The sequence below is a fragment of the Strongylocentrotus purpuratus genome, unplaced genomic scaffold (genome assembly GCF_000002235.5).
Source record: "Strongylocentrotus purpuratus isolate Spur 01 unplaced genomic scaffold, Spur_5.0 spur5_scaffold_11, whole genome shotgun sequence".
NCBI classification, from domain to species: Eukaryota; Metazoa; Echinodermata; class Echinoidea; order Camarodonta; family Strongylocentrotidae; genus Strongylocentrotus; species Strongylocentrotus purpuratus.
In genome coordinates this window covers 3,694,456-3,720,622 of record NW_022145596.1, presented here as the reverse complement: position 1 = coordinate 3,720,622, position 26,167 = coordinate 3,694,456, and the positions used below count along the sequence as shown (strand labels likewise).

The 26,167-nt window shown below is 37.8% G+C and overlaps 2 protein-coding genes across 2 annotated transcripts in view; one reads left to right on the top strand and one right to left on the bottom strand.

Moving 5' to 3' along the window:
* Positions 1-2,597: 2,597 nt before the first annotated feature.
* Positions 2,598-15,762, bottom strand: LOC115922157 (glutathione S-transferase C-terminal domain-containing protein-like). Its single transcript, XM_030980398.1, has 9 exons — positions 15,351-15,762; positions 13,882-14,432; positions 12,525-13,558; positions 11,691-11,845; positions 10,894-11,009; positions 7,647-7,820; positions 6,551-6,718; positions 5,685-5,754; positions 2,598-4,865 (listed from the first exon to the last, which is right to left on the bottom strand). Exons 2-9 carry the CDS (start codon positions 14,398-14,400, stop codon positions 4,708-4,710), a joined length of 2,394 nt encoding a protein of 797 aa, XP_030836258.1. The 5' UTR covers positions 14,401-14,432; positions 15,351-15,762; the 3' UTR covers positions 2,598-4,707.
* A 1,293-nt stretch (positions 15,763-17,055) lies between these two features.
* The window catches only part of LOC583760 (probable phosphorylase b kinase regulatory subunit alpha), a 49,969-nt gene continuing 40,857 nt past the window's right edge, over positions 17,056-26,167 (top strand). Inside the window, exons 1-8 of the mRNA XM_030980397.1 lie at positions 17,056-17,257; positions 19,443-19,601; positions 21,474-21,690; positions 22,264-22,346; positions 22,807-22,887; positions 23,811-23,951; positions 24,901-25,059; positions 25,813-26,031. Coding sequence (XP_030836257.1) covers positions 17,180-17,257; positions 19,443-19,601; positions 21,474-21,690; positions 22,264-22,346; positions 22,807-22,887; positions 23,811-23,951; positions 24,901-25,059; positions 25,813-26,031 — 1,137 coding nt within the window. The 5' untranslated portion in view covers positions 17,056-17,179. The remainder of the gene's footprint in view (positions 17,258-19,442; positions 19,602-21,473; positions 21,691-22,263; positions 22,347-22,806; positions 22,888-23,810; positions 23,952-24,900; positions 25,060-25,812; positions 26,032-26,167) is intronic.

The window sequence follows — 26,167 nt, the reverse complement described above, 5'->3', positions numbered from 1 at the left end:
ACAACAACCGGATTCAACTTGGCATGGCACTTAACCTCAACTATACAACAACAAAATCTGTTTTTCTTCTTCTAGTGGGCCTACATGCTGTTATGATGGTGAAAGAATGGTTGATGGATACACCCAAAGTTCTTCAGGGCATTTAAACTTTAAATCGCCAGTTCCTGGTCTTATGAAGTCAAACAAATTATCTCCTTGTTCCGCTTCCAAGGTGCTTTGACAATTTCCACTTCGGGAAATTCAGTTATTAGAATTCCCCGTCACCAAATTGGTACGTCCCATAATCAAGATGGATGAAAGAAAAGATGCGCATGGGTGTAAAGAAATGAGAAATAGAAAATTAAGTATTCATATTTCTAGGTCATGACCTTCCGAAAGGCAGTAAATAATCACAGATTGGAAAGAACGTCATGTTCCTTATTCCTATTCAAATGCATCCTTTGTTGCACCTCTGGAGTGATCTCCGTCATCTTGTTAAAACTATCACTTATACAAGGGTATAAGCCGTCATTAATATATTGAAAGTTAGTGCAAAGAAGTAGAAGATGAAAAAAATATGAAAAAGAGTATTTGAGGAGATAGTTAAAGGAGAAGCGGAGAAGGAGAAGGGGAAGCGGAGAAGGAGAAGCGGAGAAGGAGAAGGGGAAGCGGAAGGAGAAGCGAAGAAGGAGAAGGGGAATGAGAAGGAGAAGCGGAGAAGGAGAAGGGGAAGGAGAAGGAGAAGGAGAAGCGGAGAAGGAGAAGGGGAAGCGGAAGGAGAAGCGGAGAAGGAGAAGGGGAAAGAGAAGGAGAAGCGGAGAAGGAGAAGGGGAAGGAGAAGGAGAAGCGGAGAAGGAGAAGGGGAAGGAAAAGGAGAAGCGGAGAAGGAAGGAAAGCGTTGAAGACTAGGTCTAACAAATAATGGGATTGGAGGAAGATGTGCCGCCAGAAGATAATAAGTACTGTATCAAAAGTGAAAAAGAATAGCATCAACTCGACTTCACTTATCATGTGGAATGCACACAAAGCCTACAACTTGTTTACAGCGTTTAATTAATATGCGTGGATTTGTAGGTATTACGGCAAGAAGGAGAGAGAGAGAGGGTGAGGGGTGGAAAGTACGGTCGACAAGAACATATCACAGCGTCGTCAATTAGAAAGAGAAAGAAAGAACAGGATACGAAGTAATTTGTTTTGATGGGTCGGATGGGAGAAGAAGGTGATGCGTCATTCCGAGGTCTAGCAAACATAAAAGTCTCCACTACATACAAATATGAAAATGCCATCATGAAAGATATAAATTTAACCGATTCTCATAAGTGTGTGTTATGACAAGTTTTATGGATGAAAGCCTGATAATAATAATAATAATAATAATAATAATAATAATAATAATAATAATAATAATAATAATAATAATAATAATAATAATAATAATAATAATAATAATAATAATAATAATAATAGCAATGTGATAATAATCAAATAGCCTGTACAAAAGGGGGAAAAAATGGCTAATATATTATATATCTATACGCTATAATGATCGAAAGCAACTTAACAAAGTAAATCATACTGTATAATGTATTTGTTCTTTGGGTTGCATAAGATATCTCTTAATTTTGTTAAAACATTACAATTTTGATATGATATCTGCCAGTACAATCAACACACAGTATCACTTTCACCCTACGATGGTATCCCGGATGTAATCATATCTCGTTATATTTGTGTACACGTGTGAAAGTACTTCAGGCATTTGATACGAGTTAGCCATGAACAATCTAGTTCCCTCTTAGTCATGTTTCTTTGAATTTTCTTTCTTCTGAGCTACAATAACTAGTACGTCGAATCATCGAAGATACCCTTCTTCAGTTCCCCCATTCCTGTTAATGTACCCCCTTGTTGTACCTTACATCCGTCTATTTTCTCACGTAATCAGCTGTTCTCCCCCCCTCGATTTCCCATCCACCAATCCCGTTCTTGTTCTCTCCATCATCTCCTTCTTATCCTTCTCCCTCGTTTATTTTCCATTCCTTTAACGTTAGTTTCACCCTATCTTTCTCTAACGCTCCACCCTCTTGAAAATTCTTTAATCTTTTCATTCTGCTCCTCTTTCTTTTACTCTTGATCTATTGTGCTCATCTTCCATTACACACTCTCCCTTCTTTTATTTTTATACCACCGTGAAGTTCTCTCTCACATCACCTCTCCGTAACCTCATTCATCAGACTTTCTACTTCCCAGAACTCAGAAAAAGAATGTAAAGCAACATAACCCGACTGACTCATGAGCAGATCGCCTCAGCAGTATGAAGGTACATTCCCATTGCTAAACCATTTCCCGTTCGCACCCATCTCTATCTATGCAGTGCACAGCCCCCATTTACGCCTGGTGTCAATACAAAGTAACCCCTTCCTTCACAAACACATGTAACCCTATCAGTCTGCTATGATACTGTGCAAGCAAGATACTGATTCGCAATGAGACAGGCAGCTATCTTAGCAGTGGGTACAGCGCACATTACATTATGAGTCACCCCATTGCAGTCCAAAAATAATCCAACATTGGGCTGTAAAAACCAAACTTATAAATAGCAAACAGACTAGGAATATTGCAAATTTTCAAGATATTATCAGCAGACATTTTATTTAAGGAGACTTGGCAATCCGAGGCACTTTTAAACTCTGCAGCACTTATGAATCAGTCATTGTACATGTAAAGTACATATATAGTCACACAATGTACACAACATACATGACATAATGTACCAGCTGCAGGGGGGAGGGGGGGGGGGGGGAGTTCTAGGAGGGGGATTTTCCTGGGAAATTGTTGCTATGACAATGCAGAATTTGGAGCACATCTTGGCAAAACATATACCGCTATGGACACACATGAAGTATAATCCAGCAGAATCTAAACACTCCTCTAAATACAAAATCTGACAACTTCAGCTATCATAGGAAGTGGTGAATTGTTAATAAACCTTCATTTCACATGTCTCCAGAAAGGAAACATGGAGAGGTTCCTTTTTTTTTAGTCAAGATACCCTCAAAACGTCACACTGCATTACACAAGATACCTCAGTGAAGCTAGCACTGAAGGGTATCTTGAGCATGATCTTAACTCATTCAAGATTATGGTTACACACATGGATATGAACACATTGGGCTAAGGAGGACATAACCTTTGAAATATTATCTGCAGCCCCATTCCCACCAAAAAGGAGAAAATGTATAAAAAATACCTGATAATATATAAAAATGACATCAACCTTGACCCTCTCCAGTTTTATGTAATCAAAATTTGTAATTTTTTTTATTAGCAGGTTCATCACATCTTAAAAATATTTTCATTCAATTTCATAGTAGTCTTCCCAGACGAAGGCCTCATCTTTACAAATACTAAAATTAATAAAACAATACTGGTAATATACCATTCAAGCATCATGTTAAATAATAAAACAAATAAAATCTGAATTACACCCATGTGAGTAATAGACCAATCCATGATATAAAAAGGACACATTGATGGGAATGACCAAAATGATACTTTCCTGGACAGGCACTATTCCTCTAGTAACATAATAAGAAATAACATATCTATAATCTATATACATCACAAATAGGATAATATCTTGAATAACCAACTTTCATACAGAATTATATTCAATATTTGGTACTTCACAAATAACTGAACAAGTCAATAAAGCTATTGAATTGAATTAATGGATTGGATTACAAGCTGATCAGTAGGTCAATTAGTTCACTTACAACTAATGATAATAATAATATTCCCCTTTTATATAGTGCTTAATACATAATCTTCAGTTCTGGTAATGACACTGTATTATAGACAAAAGTTCTGGCAATTTTATCACTAGAATTCTAGACAACCTTCTATTGAGAGAATCACTGGAAAGATGTACATTCACTCCACATGATTTTTAACTCTGCTAACATGGGAAACCAATATCAACATCATAACAAATTTGTAGCCATGGTAACTATCCACTTATAATAATAACAATTTCTCATATGGTATATAATACTTGGAATTAATGATAACATGGGTTTATAAGATGAATTTCCTTTTTCCTGTATCATTTTTCTGACACACATTGGTTTTGTAACTTCCTTAAAACCCCTTTAGTAATATTGTCTGTTTTGCGATCAAATAATGTATATTTGTCATTGTACTTTTCTTTGTTGTACTATAATTCTGCTGTGACATGATCTTTGTTATTGTTTAACCAATGGAATAAGAATATCTGTTGTATGACAGATGAATCAATAAATGTAATCATTTCATTTTAATCATTTAACTGTTAACCATCAACTTACCGGTACTGTATTTATGACAAAATAAAGGCCCTTTTCCTCCTTCTACAGTGCATTTGCTTGCACAATCAGTTAAAACTGGAGACAAAATGTGGAATCTAATTTTTTCCAGAGTTCAAAGGTTTCAAAAGACTAAATTGACAATATTGACCATACACTTTGATTTTCACATGAAATTAAAAAGATTTCAAGTTTTTAAGTTACAATATAACTTTTAATGATGATGTAATGAATAAATCCGATTATAAACAGGTTGACGGAAATATCCTTTTAGGAGCCCATTACATGCCATAGACAAAATACTGTACATAATTTAAATAAAACATTTAAAAAATATAAAAAATTGGTTCTGGATAGATTACAGTTAAAAGGAAGAGGAGTGTGATTATCATGCTTTGATGCCCTGTTTGTGAGGGGAAACCCCTATCAGGAGGTTGTTCTTGGGTGAACAGGTCTCTGGTTTCAATGAACATATCGTCACATGATAGCCATACTCTCTGGCTAACTCAGCTCTGTCTCTGTCTATATAACCCATGCACCGCTTCCCTGTATCAACAGAAACACAATCAAGATGGAGAATTTATGAGATTAAAATATTTTCTTTTGTATATAGAATTGAATCCATTGAATCTTTAATCATTCAACAAACAATAAGCATTCAACAAGCATCCATTACAATAAAAATGAAAAAGACATACACCTGACTCAGTTATGTAAACTTTTATGTTAAACATAAAACCAGACTCGAAAAAGACAGAACTTAAAAGAAGAAAAAGAAAAACAAATAAAAACAAATATGTTTATGCCTCTGCTCTGTGTGCCCAGTGGGAGCTCGGCTGTCTGATTACTCACATCCCTCTAAAATGATATACATGTATCTCTCTATTTACAACTGAATCAAAGGGGAATCCCCATATTTGCTCCTAATTTTCCCTCTTACTATGTTTGTTTCACACCAAGCAGGGTTTAACCTGAAATGGTTTTGACTGCTAACTTATTACTTCCTTTAATCCCTGAAGGGTACGGGTGTAAACAGAATTGCTAGCCATTGAAAGCACCTAATTTACCTTTAAGAGTTAGAGGGAGTATCAAACAATATGTGTCACAAATTCTTATAGAATTATGAGAAATATCAACAAAAAGTAATGTACATTTACAAAGAGATATTATTTTCATATTTTAGCTAACTACATCATCAGCATTAAATGTCCTTGAAACGTTCTCATGAATATTTCTAAATATAATTATTTCTTATTCCAACAGAGTTGTCTAAGTTTGGTGACCTATATGGCTGACATGACCTTTAACCCCAAGCCTGAATGGATAGTTAGTTAGATAAAGGTATGGATTAGCTCTAGTCTTTACCTTGCTTAGAAAGATTGCTGTCAAAGTCCCAACACGTCTGATCAGCTGCATGAGCAACCAAGAAATAGTTCTGAAAACAAATCATATTCAGTCACATTTAACTTAAAAGATCTTCATGATATTCTTTTTGCATATAGAAAGCAATAAACAAAGAAAAAGGAAGAAAAAAAAAGAAGAAATCTATCTGAAGTAGACGAGAAATTTCAACATCAATGTAGATACATAACTTGGCAATACTATCAAACTATTTGTTGCACAAAAGTAGAATGTCAATCATTTCATAACTTTTCTTAGTTTTAGCAAAAATGCAAAAGACTGATATTGATACCCTTCTAAGAATACAAAAATAGCATGCCTGACAGGTTGATCAAATCCATCAACCAGATAGTCAGCAATCAAGTAATTTTGTATTTCATTCATAAATCTACCAGGCCAGTTATCCTTTGACCTATCCTGTCTTTCCATCTACCTCATTCATCATTACCATTTAATCCGTTGTCTACCGAGTTCTCTCTTTCCCATAGACTTTAATACAGGAGCCACCAGTTTCTCATTGGTAATGGGTTAACAGATGGTGAAAATTCCTTACATCCATCTATCCACTCGTTCGTTCGTGTCTCCTTAGATCAAGATTAACGTATCCTGATCTTCGGAGTAGTTGCTACAATCTATCCACTAAAATGTATCCATCTTATCATCAGTTCACAGACAATCACTAGATCCATGCATCTTTTGATCCATTCATCCATCAATCTTTCCATCTTAACTCTTCTTTCAGTTTCCTTTCAAGAGATTTTGGCAATCCATCTACCATTCCACCCTCCCATCTTCTTCCCCACTATTCATCCTCCCATTCTTTCTCTCACCTTCTTGGAGATGCTGCTCTCCCTGAATACCTGGCTTCGTGGGTACGTCAGGTGATGTGTGTTATGTAATGAACCATAGCAACAGGGACTGCTCACAAACGAGGCTCCCTGCTTCACACATTTACTGAGAACTATGTCCGTAGCTACTCCACAGGCATGTAGAGATACCTGGGAAGGGGGGGGGGGGGGGGGAGAAGTGAAGAATTGCATGTTAAATAACATCAAGGCTTTTTTTTCTCACAAAGATCTAAAGTTGAACTTATCTTTAGACCTAACAATTATGGAAAGCCGTTAGCATCTTTGAAAATATTATATAAATATTATTTAAAAGAAATAAAATGTTGATGCAAATCATTCCTATTTTTCTATTATCAAGGAGATTTCATTTTCTTGATGTGGAATTTATGAAAAGTTTAAAATATTTGAATTTTTGCTTTTGAATATATTTTATTTTAAGGCTACAAATGGCTCTCCATAATGTTTAAGTCCAACTTAGAGTTAAGTTCGAGTTAGGATCTTTGTGAAACACCCCCCAGCTCACTTATATTATACAAAGTCCATGTCTGAGAGCTACATCGCAATCAATCTACGACTCAACTAAACACAGTTTTTTCCCCTTTTAATGCTAAACAAAACCCCCCATCACCTGGCAGTCATCACTAGCTACCGGTAACCATTTATCAACCAACCTATGGAGCCATAGGTGAGCCCAAGGGACACTGCAACACACTACATTATGAAAGAACTACATTACATAGGTTGAAAAGATTCCACAGTGTCTTCAAAATATCAAAGAACAACATCACCGCGCAAATATATATCTATATCATACATGCCAACATTTGAAAATCAGAAATCTGTACAAATTATGCTATTTTCAAAAAAAAGAGGAACAATCCTAACTCTCCTATTCAATACTACAGACAAATTTGTACAGGAAGAGGAACACCTGCATTAAAATGATAATTATCTTCTCCCAAAAAGAGGAATGTTCCTCTTTAATCTGAACAGTTGGCATGTATGCTATATATCTAAATATTGTTATTATTATTATTATGATGTACCATTGCTCAATGATGAATACGTTTGTACTCACCCCAATATCAAATTGTCCATAGAAGTAATCAATGTTGCTCAGGTACAAGGTGACATTCTGAAGTCCTAAGGTTTGGACGCGACCAAGCGCTCGCTTCAATGACTCTTCCTTGTTTTCTATCATGATCACATGACAGCCTGGTAGGCAGTAGGCAAGAGCAATACCAAGGTGGCCCTGAAGAGAATAAGACAAAACGATTCATTGAAGAGATAGCCCACCTACAAAATATTAAACTGTTAAACCAATAATATCACGGGGGTGTTTCACAAAGATCCTAAATTGAACTTATCTCTAAGTTGGACTTAACAATTATGGAAAGCCATTAACGTCTTTGAAAATATTTTGTAAAAGTTGTTTTAAAAGGCATAAAATGTTGATTCAAATCATTCATATTTTCTATGATATCAAGGAGATTTCATTTTCTTGATGTGGAATTTATGAAAAGTCTAAAATACTTAAGTTTTTGCTTTTGAATATGTTTTATTTTAAGGCTACAAATGGCTCTCCATAATGTTTAACTTGTCCAACTTAGAGTTAAGTTTGACTGTAATCTTTGTGAAACACACCCCATGTCTTGTATTAGCAGGGTAGCTTCATCAGTACTTATGCTGCTTTCCTTGAGGTCCCTGCAGTCACATTATTAACCCAGCTTCAGCAGAGCTATTCTATGTTTCACAAATAATCTCTAGATTTTCAAATTTACAGGTTTTAAGAGATCAATTCATTCTGAGCTAAAATGTATCAGAACTTAATCAAACTTACAGTAACATAAATGATCAATAACGGGTCATTCCATGTCAAATCACCCAATGGTTTTAACCCGACCATTTTTGATTTTGATGAAACTTAGTGTACTTGTTGAGTGTGATCTCACAGCACCAAATCCCAAATTTTAGGTCAATCGGGTGAGGGGTTTGGGAGATACGGCCCACCAAATTTTGAGATTTTTTCAAAAATGGGGGTGGCGGGCCTACCTTTGAACCCTTGTATCTCGGGACCTAATGGGTCAATCTTCACAAAATTTGTATTGTTGGAAAGGGTATTCAATAAGGATTCCAAATCTGCCGCCATTTTGAAAATTCGTACATGTTGGGGTACTTTGACCTCCTGACCTAAGATTTGACCTTGAAATTGACCTTGTGGATCACGTGACCTTGACAACATTTTTCATGAAATGTAATCTCTGACATGTTCACTTAAACATATAAAAGTTTCAGAGATATAATATTTTTGGTTTAGGAGCAATAAGGATTGAAAGTATTCATACTTACAGATATTCACAATAAACCCTATTATAATGTATACAATACATGCAATATGCACAGTACAACATACATCTTCCACATGCTTTTTTGTTCTAGGCATATCCATTCTAAATGTCAGCGGTACTTGAATAGAAATAAAATGACAAGTTCATATAGGCCTAAAGGGTTAACAGGATGTATGGCTTTAGGCCTCTGAGTCAGTTCTAGGATAATTACCCCCCTGGGAATGTTCCCCCCCAGGACAATTACCCCCCGAGGACTATCACACCCAGAGGACAATTACCCCCCAGAAAATTACCTCTTAGGACAATCTGTCCCCCCCCCCTCCAAGGACAATTACCTCCCGGACAATTACACCCTCGGACAATTACCCCCCGGACAACTACCCCCCCCCCCCTCTATTAGTTGAAGGGGAAGTTTATCCTGATAATAAGTTGGTTTTAATCAAAGCAGATTTTTTTTTTGGGAGGTAATTATCCTTGAGTAATTTTCCAGGGGGGGGGGGGATGGGGTAATTCTCCGGGGGGGAATTGTCCTGGGGAGGGGGACAAATTGTCCTAGGAAGTTATTTTCTGGGGGGTAATTGTCCTCTGGGTGTGAAAGTCCTCGGGGGTAATTGTCCTCGGGGGGGGGGGGGGGGGACATTTCCTGGGGGTTAATTTTCCAGGGGGGTAATTATCCTAGAACAGACTCAGAGGCCTAAAGCCATACATCCTGTTAACCCTTTAGGCCTATATGAACTTGTCATTTTATTTCTATTTAAGTACTGCTGACATTTAGAATGGAAATGACTAGAACAAAAAAGCATGTGGAAGATGTATGTTGTACTGTGCATATTGCATGTGTTGTATACATTATAATAGGGTTTATTGTGAATATCTGTAAGTATGAATACTTTCAATCCTTATTGCTCCTAAACCAAAAATATTATATCTCTGAAACTTTTATATGTTTTAGTGAACATGTCAGAGATTACATTTCATGAAAAATGTTGTCAAGGTCACGTGATCCACAAGGTCAATTTCAAGGTCAAATCTTAGGTCAGGAGGTCAAAGTACCCCAACATGTACGAATTTTCAAAATGGCGGCAGATTTGGAATCCTTATTGAATACCCTTTCCAACAATACAAATTTTGTGAAGATTGACCCATTAGGTCCCAAGATACAAGGGTTCAAAGGTAGGCCCGCCACCCCCATTTTTGAAAAAATCTCAAAATTTGGTGGGCCGTATCTCCCAAGCCCCTCACCCAATTGACCTAAAATTTGGGATTTGGTGCTGTGAGATCACACTCAACAAGTACACTAAGTTTCATCAAAATAAAAAATGGTCGGGTTAAGATTTTCAGATTTTTTGGGTGATTTGACATGGAATGACCCTAACCTAATACTAACCGAATCCTGCATCTCTCTTGACAAGATCAGAATGGGTTGTGAACTGCATTTAAAGTTCCATATCTTGGAATACTATTTGTATCAAAATTAACATTGACAACTCTACAATGTTTTCTGGGGTTTAAGAGAAGGTCGAGTTCTTGGAAGAGCTGCAAAATAATTTGTGAGCGTTATCATTGTTATAATGCAAGTGTGGAAGAACATCAGATAAAAAAAAATCCCCAAAAAGCATGGCTCCTTAAATACCCCAATATTCTAAATATGGCATGTAACATCATAAAAATCAGGACAGATTTTTATGCCCCATGTTTGTGTAGTCCCTTATACTTCTGTGCACAGTGCTTGTATTTTTACCAAGACTGGGCCAAATTTCTTATCATTTTGATGATTCCAGAACCTTGCAGTACACACCAATACTAATATGCTAGATGATGAACCTTTTCTGATCGATTCCACACCGTTTCTTTCACAATGCAATTGCATGACCAGAACTCAACTTTATCTTTAACTCTGTATATAAGGAAAACAAAGAAAATATATCCACTTAAATATCTTACTATGCATTATGTGAGAAGCCTATGATTACGTACCCCACCACTGCAGAAGTCAAGAATTCTGGAACCTGGATGAGCTATTTGCTGGACCACTGTAACAATGCTTTCGAGCTGCTGTTCTTTCCCTCTGGCTCGACGGGCTTCAACTTCACCTGTAGTGAATATATCACGTCAAACTTATTCAAGTTCTAAATAGGGTTTGGTTTCTTTTTCACAAAGTTTTAAGAAAACAAGCACAAAATCTAGAATACCCACTGCTTAAAATGTCATCCAGTGGACTAGATCGATACCCTCCCCAGAGAGCACTGAAACACCAACTGATATTTCTGTTCCTCATTCACTGCTCTCACCACTGCACTGCTGCCCCCTTCACTTGGAGAAACTATTCTAAATTCAGTACTGCACAGTTGAGTAGTAGCCTTTGAATTAGGACATCCAGTTTTGAAATGAAATCATTAACCTAGTGTTCCTTGAGTACAGACATCAATCCCTAATTATATCATCTGTATATTACATATACTTCGAGCCCTCCATCCAAACAATCATCTACCCATCCATCTCTTGATCAGTCAATCAATCAATCACATATATATAAAACCTTGTCGCCCTCGATTGGACTAACTGGGTCCATGTTCCTCAAATCCGGTGATGTCTTCTTCCTTTCATCCATTCATCATTCACTTATACATCCATTTACCTATCCATCCATATCCCATCTATCAAATAAAACCTTGCTACCGGGGTAATAATATATATCTGTAAAGCGCTTTAAGAGGGCCTTCGGTCCTGAAAAGCGCAATATAAGAACTAGCTATTATTCTTATTATTATTACCTTCTATTGGGCTAACAACTGGATCCATGTTCCTCCAATCCAGAGTTGTATCCTTAGAGGGGTGATCCATGAACCCTGCACTCAATCCCTGATCCTCTAGCGTCAGGATCACATCCGGTAACACCTTCTTCAGACGCTCTCTCACTACACCACGACTAGAAGGAGAAAAAAAAAAGGAAGCACAAAAGTCAAATGAGTTTTGAGCATACTTGGCATCTTAATACATCAATGAACTCACTTGCCTCGAATCACTCCTGGAAAATCTACCACTAGCTCCTAGAAGGCCAATACATTATCTTCCAATTCTTCAATACAAACAGAAGTTTACTTGATGGATATAAGAACACTGTAGATTTCTATTCCTCTGATTCTTATCTATAATTTGTGGTCCGTCTTGGGACAATTAATTGTGATATTCTGGGCCCTGTATAGTTATTGGTTTGCGTAAATCGCAACTGTGTACTTCAGAGATAGTAGATTTATATTTGCGACTGATTGGAGGACTTAATATCCAGTCTTCAATCTATAGGTGCTCACAAAATCCATTTTGTTTGATAATATTGTTGGTTTATCTGGATACATTACATTTAGTTTTATATTTGTTTAAAATATATAAGGCACTGAAAAATAAACCATTCAACTGTTGCTATGACATAAATGTAAGTTATGGCTAAATGTATGCCTGGATCACATTTCAAGTGGTCAGTAAACTGAAAATAACAGAATATATATATGCCGAAATTGATCTGTATCTTGTGTTTGACACAGTTCATATACATGTAGTTAAAATGATAAAATCACACTGTTTTTGGCCTAACAGAACAAACAACATACCTGACACCCAGACTCCCAACGTGAGGTCGAACATCTTCTTCCGATAGGTAACTGTCAGCTTTGGAGTTTTCTCCGACAGTTGCATCATCATCACCAGAATGACCAGATGTTTCCTTGAGGGATGTAATATCCACTTCCCTCAACCCTAGACAGGTTGATGCCACCTGCCTCACACTTGGAACATCCCACATGCGCTGGTACCACTCAAAGACCAAAGGCACAGTCCTGGGAGCGCTGTGGGCTGTTCCATTCAGACTGGAGGTGTGTAACCATAGGTGGATGGGAATAAACAAGGCAAAATCGGCAAGAGTGACATCAACACCATGTGCAAATAGATGAGTGAGCTCTGGCAGAGAGTCCTTGTGAATCTTCTTCTTATTCTTTGTTTTTTTTCTCCTTCTCTGGTTTTCACCTTCAGGTTGAGAAGACATCTCACCACTTGCATTTGTTTCAACTCTGTCAATAGCACCATCAGGCACATCAGTTGATGTTTGCCCTGCCTTCGTTTCTACAGTTATATAATTTCTCGAAAGATCTTTGTCTATTGCAGCATTCTCTCTATTCTGTTCTCTTTTTCTCCTGCGAATTTCTTTCTTGTTACCCAAGTTCATCTTGGACTGGAACTCAGACGTCAACTCCTTACTATTACCTTCACACGATGTAGCCGGATCATCTAAGGGCTTTTGCATCTTACTGTTTTCTGATCCACTTCCTTTCTCATCTTTTCCTTTTTCTCTTTCATCCAGTTTTCCAGCATCATCAGTTTTCCTCTTTTCATTAGACTCTCCTCTTCCTTGGATGCTGTTACCACTCATCTGCTTGCTCTTCAACAGTTTTCTTCTCAATTTCTCAGAATTATGAGTCGACACAGGCTGGGCCAAGATTTCTTGAAACTTATTCAAAAATAGAGGACAAGAGGACACTTCTGAAGGATTCTTGAGGAAGTTGGTGACCTCTTGAGGGGTGTCCACCTCACAAAGCTTGGTCCAGATGCTGGTTTCTGAACAGCATCTCAGGCAAGTTTGTCTGAAACCCTGCAAATAAGATAATCATAAAAATGGTATCAGACAGGCAAAATACATGGATTAAAAACTACTTCACAAGTACTTCAGTTTCTACAGTTTCCAAGCATATGCCCTCTTTAATTCTTTCTGATTTTCATTAACACTTTCTGACATTGTGCTTGTTAATAAATACTGCAGAATTTTTCTTGCACATTTTGAAATTTGAGTGAAAAGTACTATTTCACATGAGTTGGATAAGAGAGTAGTTGAATTCATTATAATCTTTCTTCCTATAACATTTTGCTTGGTTTCAGCATAAGGGTTAAAGATGCAGCCTTCAAGCTTTCACTTACAAGAAGGGTTTCTAAATTTCGATGTGGCTCCAAAGGTACCGCTGCTTGGATTATGTGTCTTAAGACGTTCGCCAGACCGGAAACACAGAGCTGTCTTCCTGGTAGCAATATGCAAGGAAGCTGACAATCCTGCACCACACGAGGGAGACAGACATGTTTCAGTACTCTGTACTCAATGCTTTTTGGTGTTTCTAGAAGATTGAGCCCGACATCATCACTGCGAATAGAGTTGCTATCAAGGTTATCATCAGATGTCGATATGTTTGTATCCTTGTGCTCAACTCCTCCTTCATGGCCCAGATCTAGATGAGACTTTAGAGGAGCTTTTGAAGAATCTTTTGCCTCCTGATTTAGTTCACTTCCACACACAAGAATCACGTCAAGGTTATGATAGTGGCAGTACTGCTGAAGGAAGATTACGATGAGAGATGGTAGCGTCACATGACTGGTATCCCCGCTGAGCTCGAGATAGAGAGTATCTCTAAGCATATCTTCTGTGGGCTTGGTGTCCATTTCCATTCTTGAATGGATATCAGATGAGAGGTCTATCTCTATGATTAAAAAAAAGGAAAGAAAAAAGAAGTGGCACAAATATGATAAATATAACGAGTCAATTGCATATTTTCTGATTCCCTTTGGAGTATGGATTCTACTAAGATTTCAACCTGCAGCATCCTACATATAATTTCTCCTTTCAGATTTAGCAATAAAATATTTACTCTTCTTCAAACAATTACAAATTTATAACTAGTATTTTAAGCCTTTAGTATAGACTAGGCCATACTAAATTACTAGGCTATACTACGGCTGTAGAAAGAAAAAATGTCATTAAAGCTAAAATTATTTCTAAAGTAAACAGAATATCAGAGCTATGCAGAGGGTTTTCTTTAAAGCCCCACTGCACTACTTATAGCGACCTGTGCCCTCTATATAGCAAACAATGCTAATCAGTGACCATTTGTCCCCCATGATCCTCTTTTATTTCTTATGTTAATTGAGAGCTTATTTGATGAGATAACTACCTGTCAGTGAACATTTAGGGAGGTCTAATCCCTCCTGGCCTGGTCAAACTTAGCCTTTAAGGGCTTGGTGATAATATTTTTATGATATTGATATCACCAAGCCTCAAGTCTCAACTTGCTCCCATAGGCATAGACGTGCACGAAAAGGCAGGTAAACAAACCCTAAAATGTGTCTGAATTCACCACTTCCCGCACCCAACGAATATGGGACAGTGGCCTTAACGTTTGCTATGCCGCTCCTTGGTGATAATATCATAAAAACATTATCACCAACTTAGCCAAGCCCAAGGACAAACTAGTGCATGCGGTGGGGCTTTAAGTTTGATATTCAAGATTTGCATCATAGACCCCTAGACCTAAATGGGTTTTTATCTATGGGTTTTTATCTATACCTTTTAAACCCTAAATTAGACCCCCTATTCAAGTTAATTTTGATCAATCAAATACAAAGAAGTTGCAGTTGTAATATAGTCAACATGGACAAAGCTCCTCCAGCTCAACCCTCCAGAATCAGATGACCGAATCAACCGCGGACGACACGAAGACACAGCTCACACAGCTCCAGCCTGGCTGTAGCAACGGGGGACAATAACCTCCTAGTTCCAATCGGGGCGCGCGGCGATGTTGTTCGGCTAGCTGTGTTGTCTGCTAAAGCAAGGCCTCCGACACGGCGTATTCTATGGAGCACAGAGAATTTATCAAACTTTATAAAAGCAATTTTGTTGGTATCCTGTAATGATCAGGAATATGATCTCTAAACAAAGGTGTCCATTAGAGAGAATATAGATTAATTAACACAGTTTGAGTTTGATTGTCACGACGTGCGATTCGCATGGTGCATATCACGTGTTGTATGGTATTCGACCATAGAGATATATATGTATTCGACCGACCGCGTTGTATTCGTGTTGTTGTCACTGACCTCTACTGCCGAATTCTAGTTAGGACCAATTTAATGATTTTTAATGATTTTAAACATGAATTCAATTTTGAATTTAATTACAGGTGTGAAATAAATAACCATTCGATTCTTCTTTAGTTTTGATTTGATGTATTCTAGAGGTAATGAAATGTTTAGCCATTGATGAAATATACAAATGAAATGGACACAATTACCCAACTTGTTTTCTGACTTTCGCAACAAATTCAGTGAACGAAAATTTCTACTTTCAAGAGTGTATTGTTATTATTGTCATATTCGGAACTGATATACACACGAGCTCATTCGTGAGCACATTTTTTTTTTTTGGCCCTCGAAAATTTGCACCCCCCCCCCCTTGAGTGCCAGGGGGGGGGCATCCCCCCCCAAAAAGCTAAAAATCACGTGTTTTTACATGATTTTTTTTTCTCCAGGGGAGGGGGGCGGGCCGGGCCCCCCCCCCCCCCCCCGGATCCGCCACTGATTTGGACATTGATATTAATTATTTGTCGGTAATTGTGGCTAGTTGTGTCGGTAATCGGTGGCCTCTACACACCCCCCCCCCCCCCCCTCCCACTGAAAAAAGTATAGCAATCGACGATCCTGATAACAACACAGTTTAAACACTCGAAGCAATTTTTGCAAGTACTACTGTACTGGTGAAGTACCAGACCACCGTCTTGTGCATTGTGCAGCAACGAAGCATAATACAACGTCTCGCGACGTGACAGATCACTTTTGTCTAACTTCTAACCAATCAGAAGGCCTCATTTTGTTCCAGGAAGTGCCTGTGCATGGCCATGAATACGCCAAATGTGGTTCCCAAAGTTCAAGGAGGGAGTAGGAGAAAGCAATTTTACGTCATATCACTCCAGGAAGTGGTGCCTGAAAATGCACCTAATGTGGTTTTAATATCGCAAATGCTTCCTACTCTGGGAGTGGGTTCTGCTGACCCCCTCCTACACCCCCCCCCCCCCCCCCGGCTTGGTCGCTCCGCCCCCTCGCCGCTAACGACTCACTCCATCGTTTTTCATACCTTGCGATTTTGTTATCTTATCTTGTCATCTTATCACATCTTTTCTTATCATGTTATATTGGAAATGGAAGAAATAAGACTGAAGAATCTTAAAAACAAAAATGTCGCTGCAACTATAGTATACACTGATTGCTTCGTGATCATTAGTGATCCTGAAATCGTAAACAGTGTTAAAATTAAGCAGCTATGTTCTACCGGCGAAGAATGGCGAAAATGTAAACATGAAAATAGTGTGTCCTTTTGATCTAGACTTTGCGGAAGAAAATAGAAATACTCATGAGTCTTAGTGAAATCGGGTAACGGAACGTCGAATATTTCAGGATGAGGAGCAGAAGTAATTCAGGAGTTCGACTAGATTACTACTATCGTCTAGTTTCAGAGACAATTCTTGCTTATCAGGTAGGCCGTATACCGTACGTTATTTATAATTCGCCTTCGCGTCGGCCTTCCTTCTCGCGTGAAGTATACAGTGCCTGGCCTGCTGCCATGCCATGCCATTGCCCGCTGGCTATTGGCTATTGCACCACCAGAATAGTGTAGTGGATGTGGATGTGAATTTAAATTTGAATTTATTAACAACATAACACAATGTTACAAATGTACTCAAGTGGGTAACAACAACTAAATTAAACAGATGATGTCGTATACATATAGGGTGTCTGATCGCGCACCCGATGTTGTGTGCTAAAATTCTTCCCATAGAGATTACACGCATCCCTATGCAGCCTACGTGCATTGCGCGACCATGCAAAAAAAGTCAATTTTTTTTTTTCAAATCGAGATTCAAACCTTTATCAGTTGTGATCCTGAAGGTGATGATCAATGAATGAGGTGTCATATGAAAGAGCAGGTGAATTCCAATATTTCCAAAGGGGCGTAGCCCCCGAAATTCTAAAAATATCTTGGTCAAAACAGCAATTTAAACATTGTGTCCTGGCTAACTCTGAGGTTTGTCACTTTTGAGATATGACGCCCCGATCGATAAGTAGTCCCAGTCCTAAGGAACAATTCTATGTGATTATATTTTCGCTAGCCCCCAGGGATCACAACTGATAACAGTTTAAAAATACCCTTCTCGCTATTTGGTGGATCAGCTAATTAGGAGGCGTGCGCTCCGCTCAGTCCAAACCATGGTTACATCGCGTAACATCTCCGCGCACGAACGAAACCCCAAATTCAATTACACATTATAGTGACTGAAATTATGGTTGGCAATTCCCTCGATAAACCCGGAAGTGAATACACGTTATAGTCAATGGCAATATCGCGGAGACAACGTGCGTTGTCTCCGCGATATTGCCATTGACTATAACGTGCATTCACTTCCGGGTTTATTGTGCGACGAACGCCAACCATACTAGTCAATCGCACATGTCGCGGAGACAGCGTAGCTCAAGCTGCAAGTCGCGGATTGGCTTAGCAGCATGCGTACGATATGCATACGCTTGCATATCGCGCGATACAGCTGTTTGGCTAAATTTAGCAAAACAACATCACTCTGCGTGGACGTCTTTTTCGTCGATTTTGACCAAAATGATATGAATATACCAGCGTGTTGGAGGGGCTGTAACTTTTGATAGAAACATCGGTGAGACTTGAAATTTGAAATGTATTATTCTGATAACATTTTTTATTCAAATATCAAACAAAAATGGTGAAAAACGATCCCAAATTGAAAATTGAAAAATCGTTCAGACACCCTAATACATATCCATAGACCATATTCATGAGTTATAAAGAAAGAGAAAATGTCCATAGATCTAGATCTAGACTAGAGTAGGTCTAGAGTCTCCGCACACACTTAGAGGTAGTGTAGTAGATCTAGACCTTCTAAGTTCGGTGCTTGTTCAGAAACCGTTCAAAAATTTGACCCCTAACCTTGTGTGGAGATCCCCTACTAAAACATACCCAAAATGAAGTAAATATTCATTAAATGTCCAAATAAAGATCGTGAGTTAAAAGTCGTTATGTTTATCGCCTGTTTTGTTATTTTTCTTGTTATTTTTGGAGTATTTTTTGGAAAAACATTGATATTAGTATACACTTTTTTCAAAGGTTGTGCAGCGGTTTGGAGTGAAACCTGTGAAAAAGTATATTAATATCAATGTTTATCCCAAAAATACTTTAATAGGCTCTCTCAGAGTTGCAGGACTTTTTAAAATTTAAACTTATTACATGTAGATCTAGGTTGACGTGTTCCTAGACAGATAGAACGGACAAAATAATTTCTCATTAAAATGTATTTTCAATAGGAATTAATTCCTTCAGAACCACTCTGATATGTTTTAATAATTGTTACATATTAAAATAATTTACTGAGTAAATGCTGACAGAATAATTGGCTACATGTAGTTGATTTCAGTCTCTACAGTTAACAGGCAGAAGGTTTGCATTCCTCAGGCCAGTAAATTTAACTACCACTTTTTGTGCATGCAGCAGACAGCAGCACCATACTAACCAATTTGTTGTTTACTGTGGAGAACCTTTATTTATGTTCACAGATAAATTTCCAAACCCAAAGTATCATACAGCTAATTTTCTAAACATTTCTGTTTCTCCTTTTCGCTCTTCTGATTCTCTGTAGAACCCTATATCTGGTTTATTACAAGCAACTGCAGATCAAAAGCATGCCTGGGTCAGGGATAATGTCTACAGCATCATCTCCGTCTGGGGCCTGGCCTTGGCCTATCGCAAGCAGGCGGACCTCGATGAAGACAGGGCCAAAGCTTACGAGCTGGAACAGGTATGGATAGAAGGATTAGTGTGATAAGGTTTCTACTGTAATTGCAACAAGATTCTTTATACATGAAAGAGAGTTTTGAATGTCAGGAAGGCAACTTTGAACCCTTTTTATTCATTCGGGAAGGAAACTATTTCACATGAGTGAAAGAATTCAAACTTTAAACTTGGGGTTTGAGTCAAGTATGACTTAAACGAATCGCCAGGTAGGGAAAAGTGAAGATATACTAATTGTTGCATTATATTTTAGTATCACCAAAGAATACGTATACAGGTAGACCTCCAGCATTCAACTGCATCATTTTTTGTTCACTTTTGTTATGGATGTAATTAAAGCTTCACATTTCTTAGTTGATTCCTCCACTATTTTGGAGATTCCTGGAGTCCAAATAAAGTAAACGTGTAAATCGAACCAGTTACGAGCTTTGGATAGCATTACAATGACAGGCATTAATTTTGTATAGAAAAAAGAGGGATAGTAGAAGAAGGCTATTATGAATTTTGGAAGGCAGGCATTGATGAAAGGGTAACAGAGTAGCAGGGGTACAAGTTTAAACAGATGGGATAATCAATGAGGCATTCTTTGACTTTGCTGATAAATTCTTGACTGAGATGGTCCAGATTGGAGTAGAGTCCAACAAAGTGGACATGTACAGATAGGGGATGTTTTTTTGCTTGAAGAGACGGCATTGTGTCAAGTACGTGGATGTGAGTAGTTTGGATCTCACTATAAAAGCTCTTTGGATGGAAGGAGATAGGAGATTTGCAGAGGGTGGAGTGTTATCTATTCAGAACTTGAGAGAGGACTTAGAGCGGATTTCTTGTAGTGTGTGATGTTTTGCCGCCAGGTTGACTTTGTAGTTATTCATCCGTTTCCAGGTTTAGAACAGGGATGGGTTCGAGACGAGGCTATGGAGGTCTGGAAGATCATACTTCCTCACTGTCTCTTGTAGGACCAGTATTGAGGGTGTAATCATTATGAGGGCTTCTAAAAATGTTCTGAACTCAAAATAGCTGGGGTCAAGCTTGGTGAGTTGGCCTAGAAGCAACAGCCTGCCAGTGTCTTTCTGCATGGAAACTAGCAGGAGGTTGGTGAGCAGGTAGACAATCTCATCAGCAGCAGACTTTGGCACCCCTAATATCTGTTTGAAAAGATGTGATTGGGCCCTATCTAGTTTCGACAGCATTGATTTTGTGAATATGATTATGGATGAGCCATGGAACATTCTCGGGATGCAGAAGGTTTTCCACAGTTTGGATACAAGTGTAGGGATGAGACCATCGGTATATGCACCTGTACCAGAGAGGGCATAGAAAGTATGGAGTTCCAATGATGTTATCTGTTGGGTCGTGCCGTGAGCCGGATTTGAAGATACCAAGATGCGGATGACTGACTTTCTCCTCAATGGTTGACCCATTTACTACCCAAGCTGACCCTGTAGGTTGCTTTGTCTTGCTGGTTACAATCACTGCACTTTTTGAAGAATTGATTTTGTAATGCCAGTGTCTAACGCAGTCAAAGGTGATCTCCAACATCTGTTGAAGTTCTGCCGATGAGTTGCTGAGGAGAGTAACATCATCAGCGAATACAATAAAGCCGGAGAAACGGCCACCTATTGGGCATCCTGGGTTCTTCTCTAGCAGTTCCTTTATAAGGCCGTCAACGAACGCTGTGTACAATATGTGCGGTGATCAAATACATTTTATAACACATTAAAAATGAAAATTTATAGGAAAAAATTAAACTTTTTTGGACATTTCCAAACTTTTCTCTATGTCATGATATTTCAATTTTCCAGATAGTAGACTGTCAGCCCTAAACATATATATGCTTGTGATAATGAGAAAGAGATTGTATCTTCTCTCCAAATAACAGCGAGTTGTAAAGCTGATGCGTGGCCTGCTAACCAGTATGATGAAACAGGTGGACAAGGTAGAATCCTTCAAACTCACCCAAAGCCCTGGAGACTGCTTGCATGCCAAGTACGACAGTGAGACAGGTGACACGTGTGTCAGCGACAGTGAATGGGGACATCTTCAGCTTGATGCTACGTCTCTCTACCTGCTGCTCCTCTCACAAATGACTGTGTCTGGTATGTGTCATATGTAGTCCAGTTGTCAAACCTAATCTGGGGGGGGGGACCAAAAGAAAATGGCCCTATAATATTCAGGAAATTCCATACACCTCCAGACTCTATGCCATATCTCCTTCTAATCTCACAAACGACAGGGTCAGATATGTTTTATATTTCGCTTGTACATGTACCTTAACAGACACTAACAGAGACTCAGCTGAAAATGACTGTAATATCCAAATAATAGGAGACAGTTCTTTTTTTAATGTACAATGTTTTATAGACAATGTAAAATGTGCCATTTACTTAAAAGTCAGCTTGGAGACCTGTCTTGCCTTTGGGCCACCATTTTGGGTCCAAGGTTACTCTGGTGAAAGTCTATTAGACATGCATAATGAAATTATTATCTTAATATTGTTGAAAGTCTCTTCCTCTACTGATCCTTTCATAAAGCTAATGTACAGCAATTGCTTTATTTATTATTGCCTTATTGTCATATTGATTGAAAGTGGGCCATCAGTAATATTGATTTTTTTTTTTTTTTTTTAATTTTTTTTTTATTCAAAAATGTTTATGTTTACTTACAAATAGGTTTGCAGATAGTATTCACATTAGATGAAGTGGCATTTATCCAGAACCTTGTCTTTTACATCGAAGAAGCTTACAGGATAGCGGTGAGTTGATTTATTGAAGAATTTATGTTTTAACTGAAGGAAGTCTAATATATCAAACAGTAATATGCTCCTGAAATTTTTAGTTTAAAATTAATCACTACAATGAAATATGCGGCACATGTATTTCAATCTCTTCTAAAAATCTCTGACAATGATATTGTTACTAGGTCATACACTGATATCATATAAAGCAGGGGCTGGAATTACTTGAAATATGAGTTATCAAGTTCATTCTCATTTAGAGGAACATGACACAGCTTTGTGGTACACATGGATTGTTGATTGTTAATTACATGAAACTGATGAGAGAAAAAAAAACCCAGTAATATTGTAAGTTTATAACTAGATTTTAGAAACTTTACATTTCATGCAATTCTCATTCATATAGCACTAGAATATAAGACCATCGAAAATGAAAACATAGTAATGCATTCAACTTTCATCCATTCTTCCTCTGTAGGATTATGGTGTATGGGAGAGAGGAGACAAGACCAATCATGGTCAACCAGAATTGAACTCCACCTCTATAGGAATGGCCAAGGTACTGTAAGCAGCTTCAAATTCATCTATATATTCATTCTTTAACTTTATTAAGAATTGATTATTGAAAGCATCTGCAATCACACACAAGTGTTTGCCCTAAAGGCTTCCTTTGTTTATGAAAAAATAAATATATAAAAATATATATATTTCGGTCATCCCGTGATATGTTTTGACTGAAAAGATTTTGTTGCATTCAGATTTTTTGTCTGTAACATGCGCAACAAATCATTTAGAGTATCCAAGCTACATGTAAACAAGCCTGTGTTTTTATTTCATGATAACAGCAAAAAAGAGCAAATGTTTGCACTCTTTCCCACTTGTATTTCTAAGTTTGTAGCTCATGCCTGAGAGAGTACTTGCCCCTTTAGATGCCTTGAGCATCCTTTTGGATAGTGAACTACAAATATTATAATTGATTATTATATCACTTTATGATGAAGTAATGCCCCTTATATTGATTATTATTAGTAAATCATTAATAATATATGTGTAAAAGCCACCATCTCATATCTTATGAATGTCTATACTTGTTATGTTTCCCCTTTCTTTGTTGTTTTGCTCTTTGTTTTGTAATCATTTGTTTGTTCTCTTTATTTTCTTTAACAAAAAGTGATTCCTCATTAAATTAGTTAATGTACTTATCTTATTCTTCCATGCAGACAGAAAGAGTTTGTTTGGACGCTCGTATTAATTTAGCCATTATCCCGGTATAACTGGCTGGCAATAAGTCTAACTTACTGTTACCTTAGACAGCCAATCAGAGCTTGTTATATTCATGCCTTGTTCCTTTTAGTTTACGTTTACATTGTTCGATTTTGGCTTTTTGTTTCATTCTTGCATTTTGATATGATGAGTTCCAGACGAAAAACTTTAGTATGGCTCTTTTCAACGCAATTCTCTGTACTTATTATGTTATATCAGGGTGCTATGGAGGCGATCAATGATTTAGACCTGTTTGGAGCTAGAGGTGGTAGGAAGTCAGTCATCCATGTTCACTCTGATAAGATAGCCCAATGTCAAGCCATCCTTCACTCCATGCTGCCTCGGGAGTCAAGTTCAAAGGTCAGTGATCTCTTCATATAAATACAGTCAAACCTGGTTAAGTGACCACCTGTCTACAAAGACCCCATTTTCCGTTTCCCTTGAAAATGATTTCTCATTGAAACATGTCTACAAAGACCTCCTGCCTATAAAGACCACTTTTCTTATCTCCCTTGGGTGGTCTTTATAGACAGGTTTCACTGTATTTGAATGGTTGGATAGTGTCAGGGTGATTCTGTTGAAGATAAGACACTGTAAGCATTCCACTAACATGTCTCCCAAGCGCCATATGGGCGTGACTTGTATTCTTTGAAAACAAAGTTAATGTCCATCAGACTTTCAGGATATTATGCTAAATAATTCATGAAGAAAAGTCTAGAAAAATATTTTAAGAATAGTGTTGTTATTAAAAGTGTTAAGCCATCCTTCACTCCATGTTACTTAGAGAATAAAGTTCAAAGGTTAGTGCTATCTTCATATATATATATTTGAGTGTTGGATAGTGTCAGGATGATTCTTTGGAAGATTAGATACTGTAAGTATTCCAACAAAGTTAATGTCCTTAGCAGATTTTATGCTGAATCATTTGATGCAGGAAAGTAAAGAAAATTCCCATTAGAATAGTCCTGTTATTTAAAAAAAAAATCACAATAATTTTATAGAAGCTTTTATTTGAGGTCCCCTTATAAAAATATTGTCTAATGACCATGTAAATTGCTTGTTCATGAGCATCATCAGGATACAAGTGTTTCACATTGAAGTTGAGACAGGTTTTGAACTAAATGTGACCAATAATATGGTTACCTCTGATCATGTAGAGGTAATGCAAGTTTAAACAAAGCCCCAGTCTTGTGACCACATTTAACTATTAACAAGTCAAATTTGTGACAATTCTACATTGCAAATAGATACTTTGTCCATGAACCATTTCCATGTATTGATTGAACGTTCCTTTGCCTTGACATCTTAGGAGATAGATGCAGGGTTGCTAAGTGTCATTGGTTACCCTGCCTTCGCAGTGGATGATGAATCCATTATCAACGTGACAAGACAACAGATCCTAGACAAGCTCCAAGGGAGATATGGGTGCAAGCGATTCCTCAGAGATGGACACCAAACTGCTAAAGAGGTAAAGTACTTGTAATTTCTTTCTAGCTGTGTTATGGCTGAGTGTTGAAGGCTAGAGTTTCTCAGTAGAGGTAGGGTGAGGTTATTGCAATGGTGATAAGATGATCACCACTTTAAAGCCCCACTGCACTACTTATAGCTACTTGTGCCCTCTATATAGCAAACAATGCCTAATCAGTGACTGATGATCCCCTTTTTCTCATATTAATTGAGAGCTGATTTGATGAGATAACCACCTGTCAGTGACCTTGCAGGGAGGTCTAATTCCCCCTGGCCAAACTAGTGCAGACAGACTTTTAAAAAGAAAAGCAATGATAATATATGTTAATGATATGGATCCGATCAAGTCCAACTTATGATTGTAATAATGGTAATTCCAGAGATAACAGTTGTTTTGGTACTTGTGATTTTTGTAATGATGATGATGTCTAGGAGGTATTTGTGACTCTAATCAAGTCCCAGTTATGATGGTGGTGATGATGATTTAAACAATGATGATGATGATGGTGGTGGTATAATTGCCATGGTTTTATGAAGTCAAATTGGTCAGTATCCCAAAGACTAACAGATTCAAGTCCTACCGTATCTGTAGGAGAAGGTAATTGAGGCGTTTCATTCTTGCCCTTATGGCAAGAGTGTACTGAATTAGTCCATTGAGTGTCGATATTTTTTTTCCAAGATCACTACTGACTGAGCCCTATATGTCTTCTCATACAAATTCACAATTCTTTATCTACCGTACTTGTCTTCCCAGGACCCGAACAGACTGTACTACGAGCCTGCAGAACTGAAGGTCTTTGAGAACATTGAGTGTGAGTGGCCTCTGTTCTGGACTTACCTTGTCCTGGATGGTATCTTTAGAGGCAGCAAAGAACAGGTGGATGAATACAGTGAAGCCCTTGAGGAACTCATTCAAAGGAACCCCAATGGCACCAAGGTCATGCCAGAACTCTACTATGTACCAGCTGATAAGGTAATTCAGATCCATTTGCTTATTTATGTATTTGTAATTACAAGGAGGATATTGATATGATTGATTATTGATTTGACCAGGTATTTTCTTGTAGTCATCTAGTCAATCGTTACTTATATCCTGGTATGGTATGTGA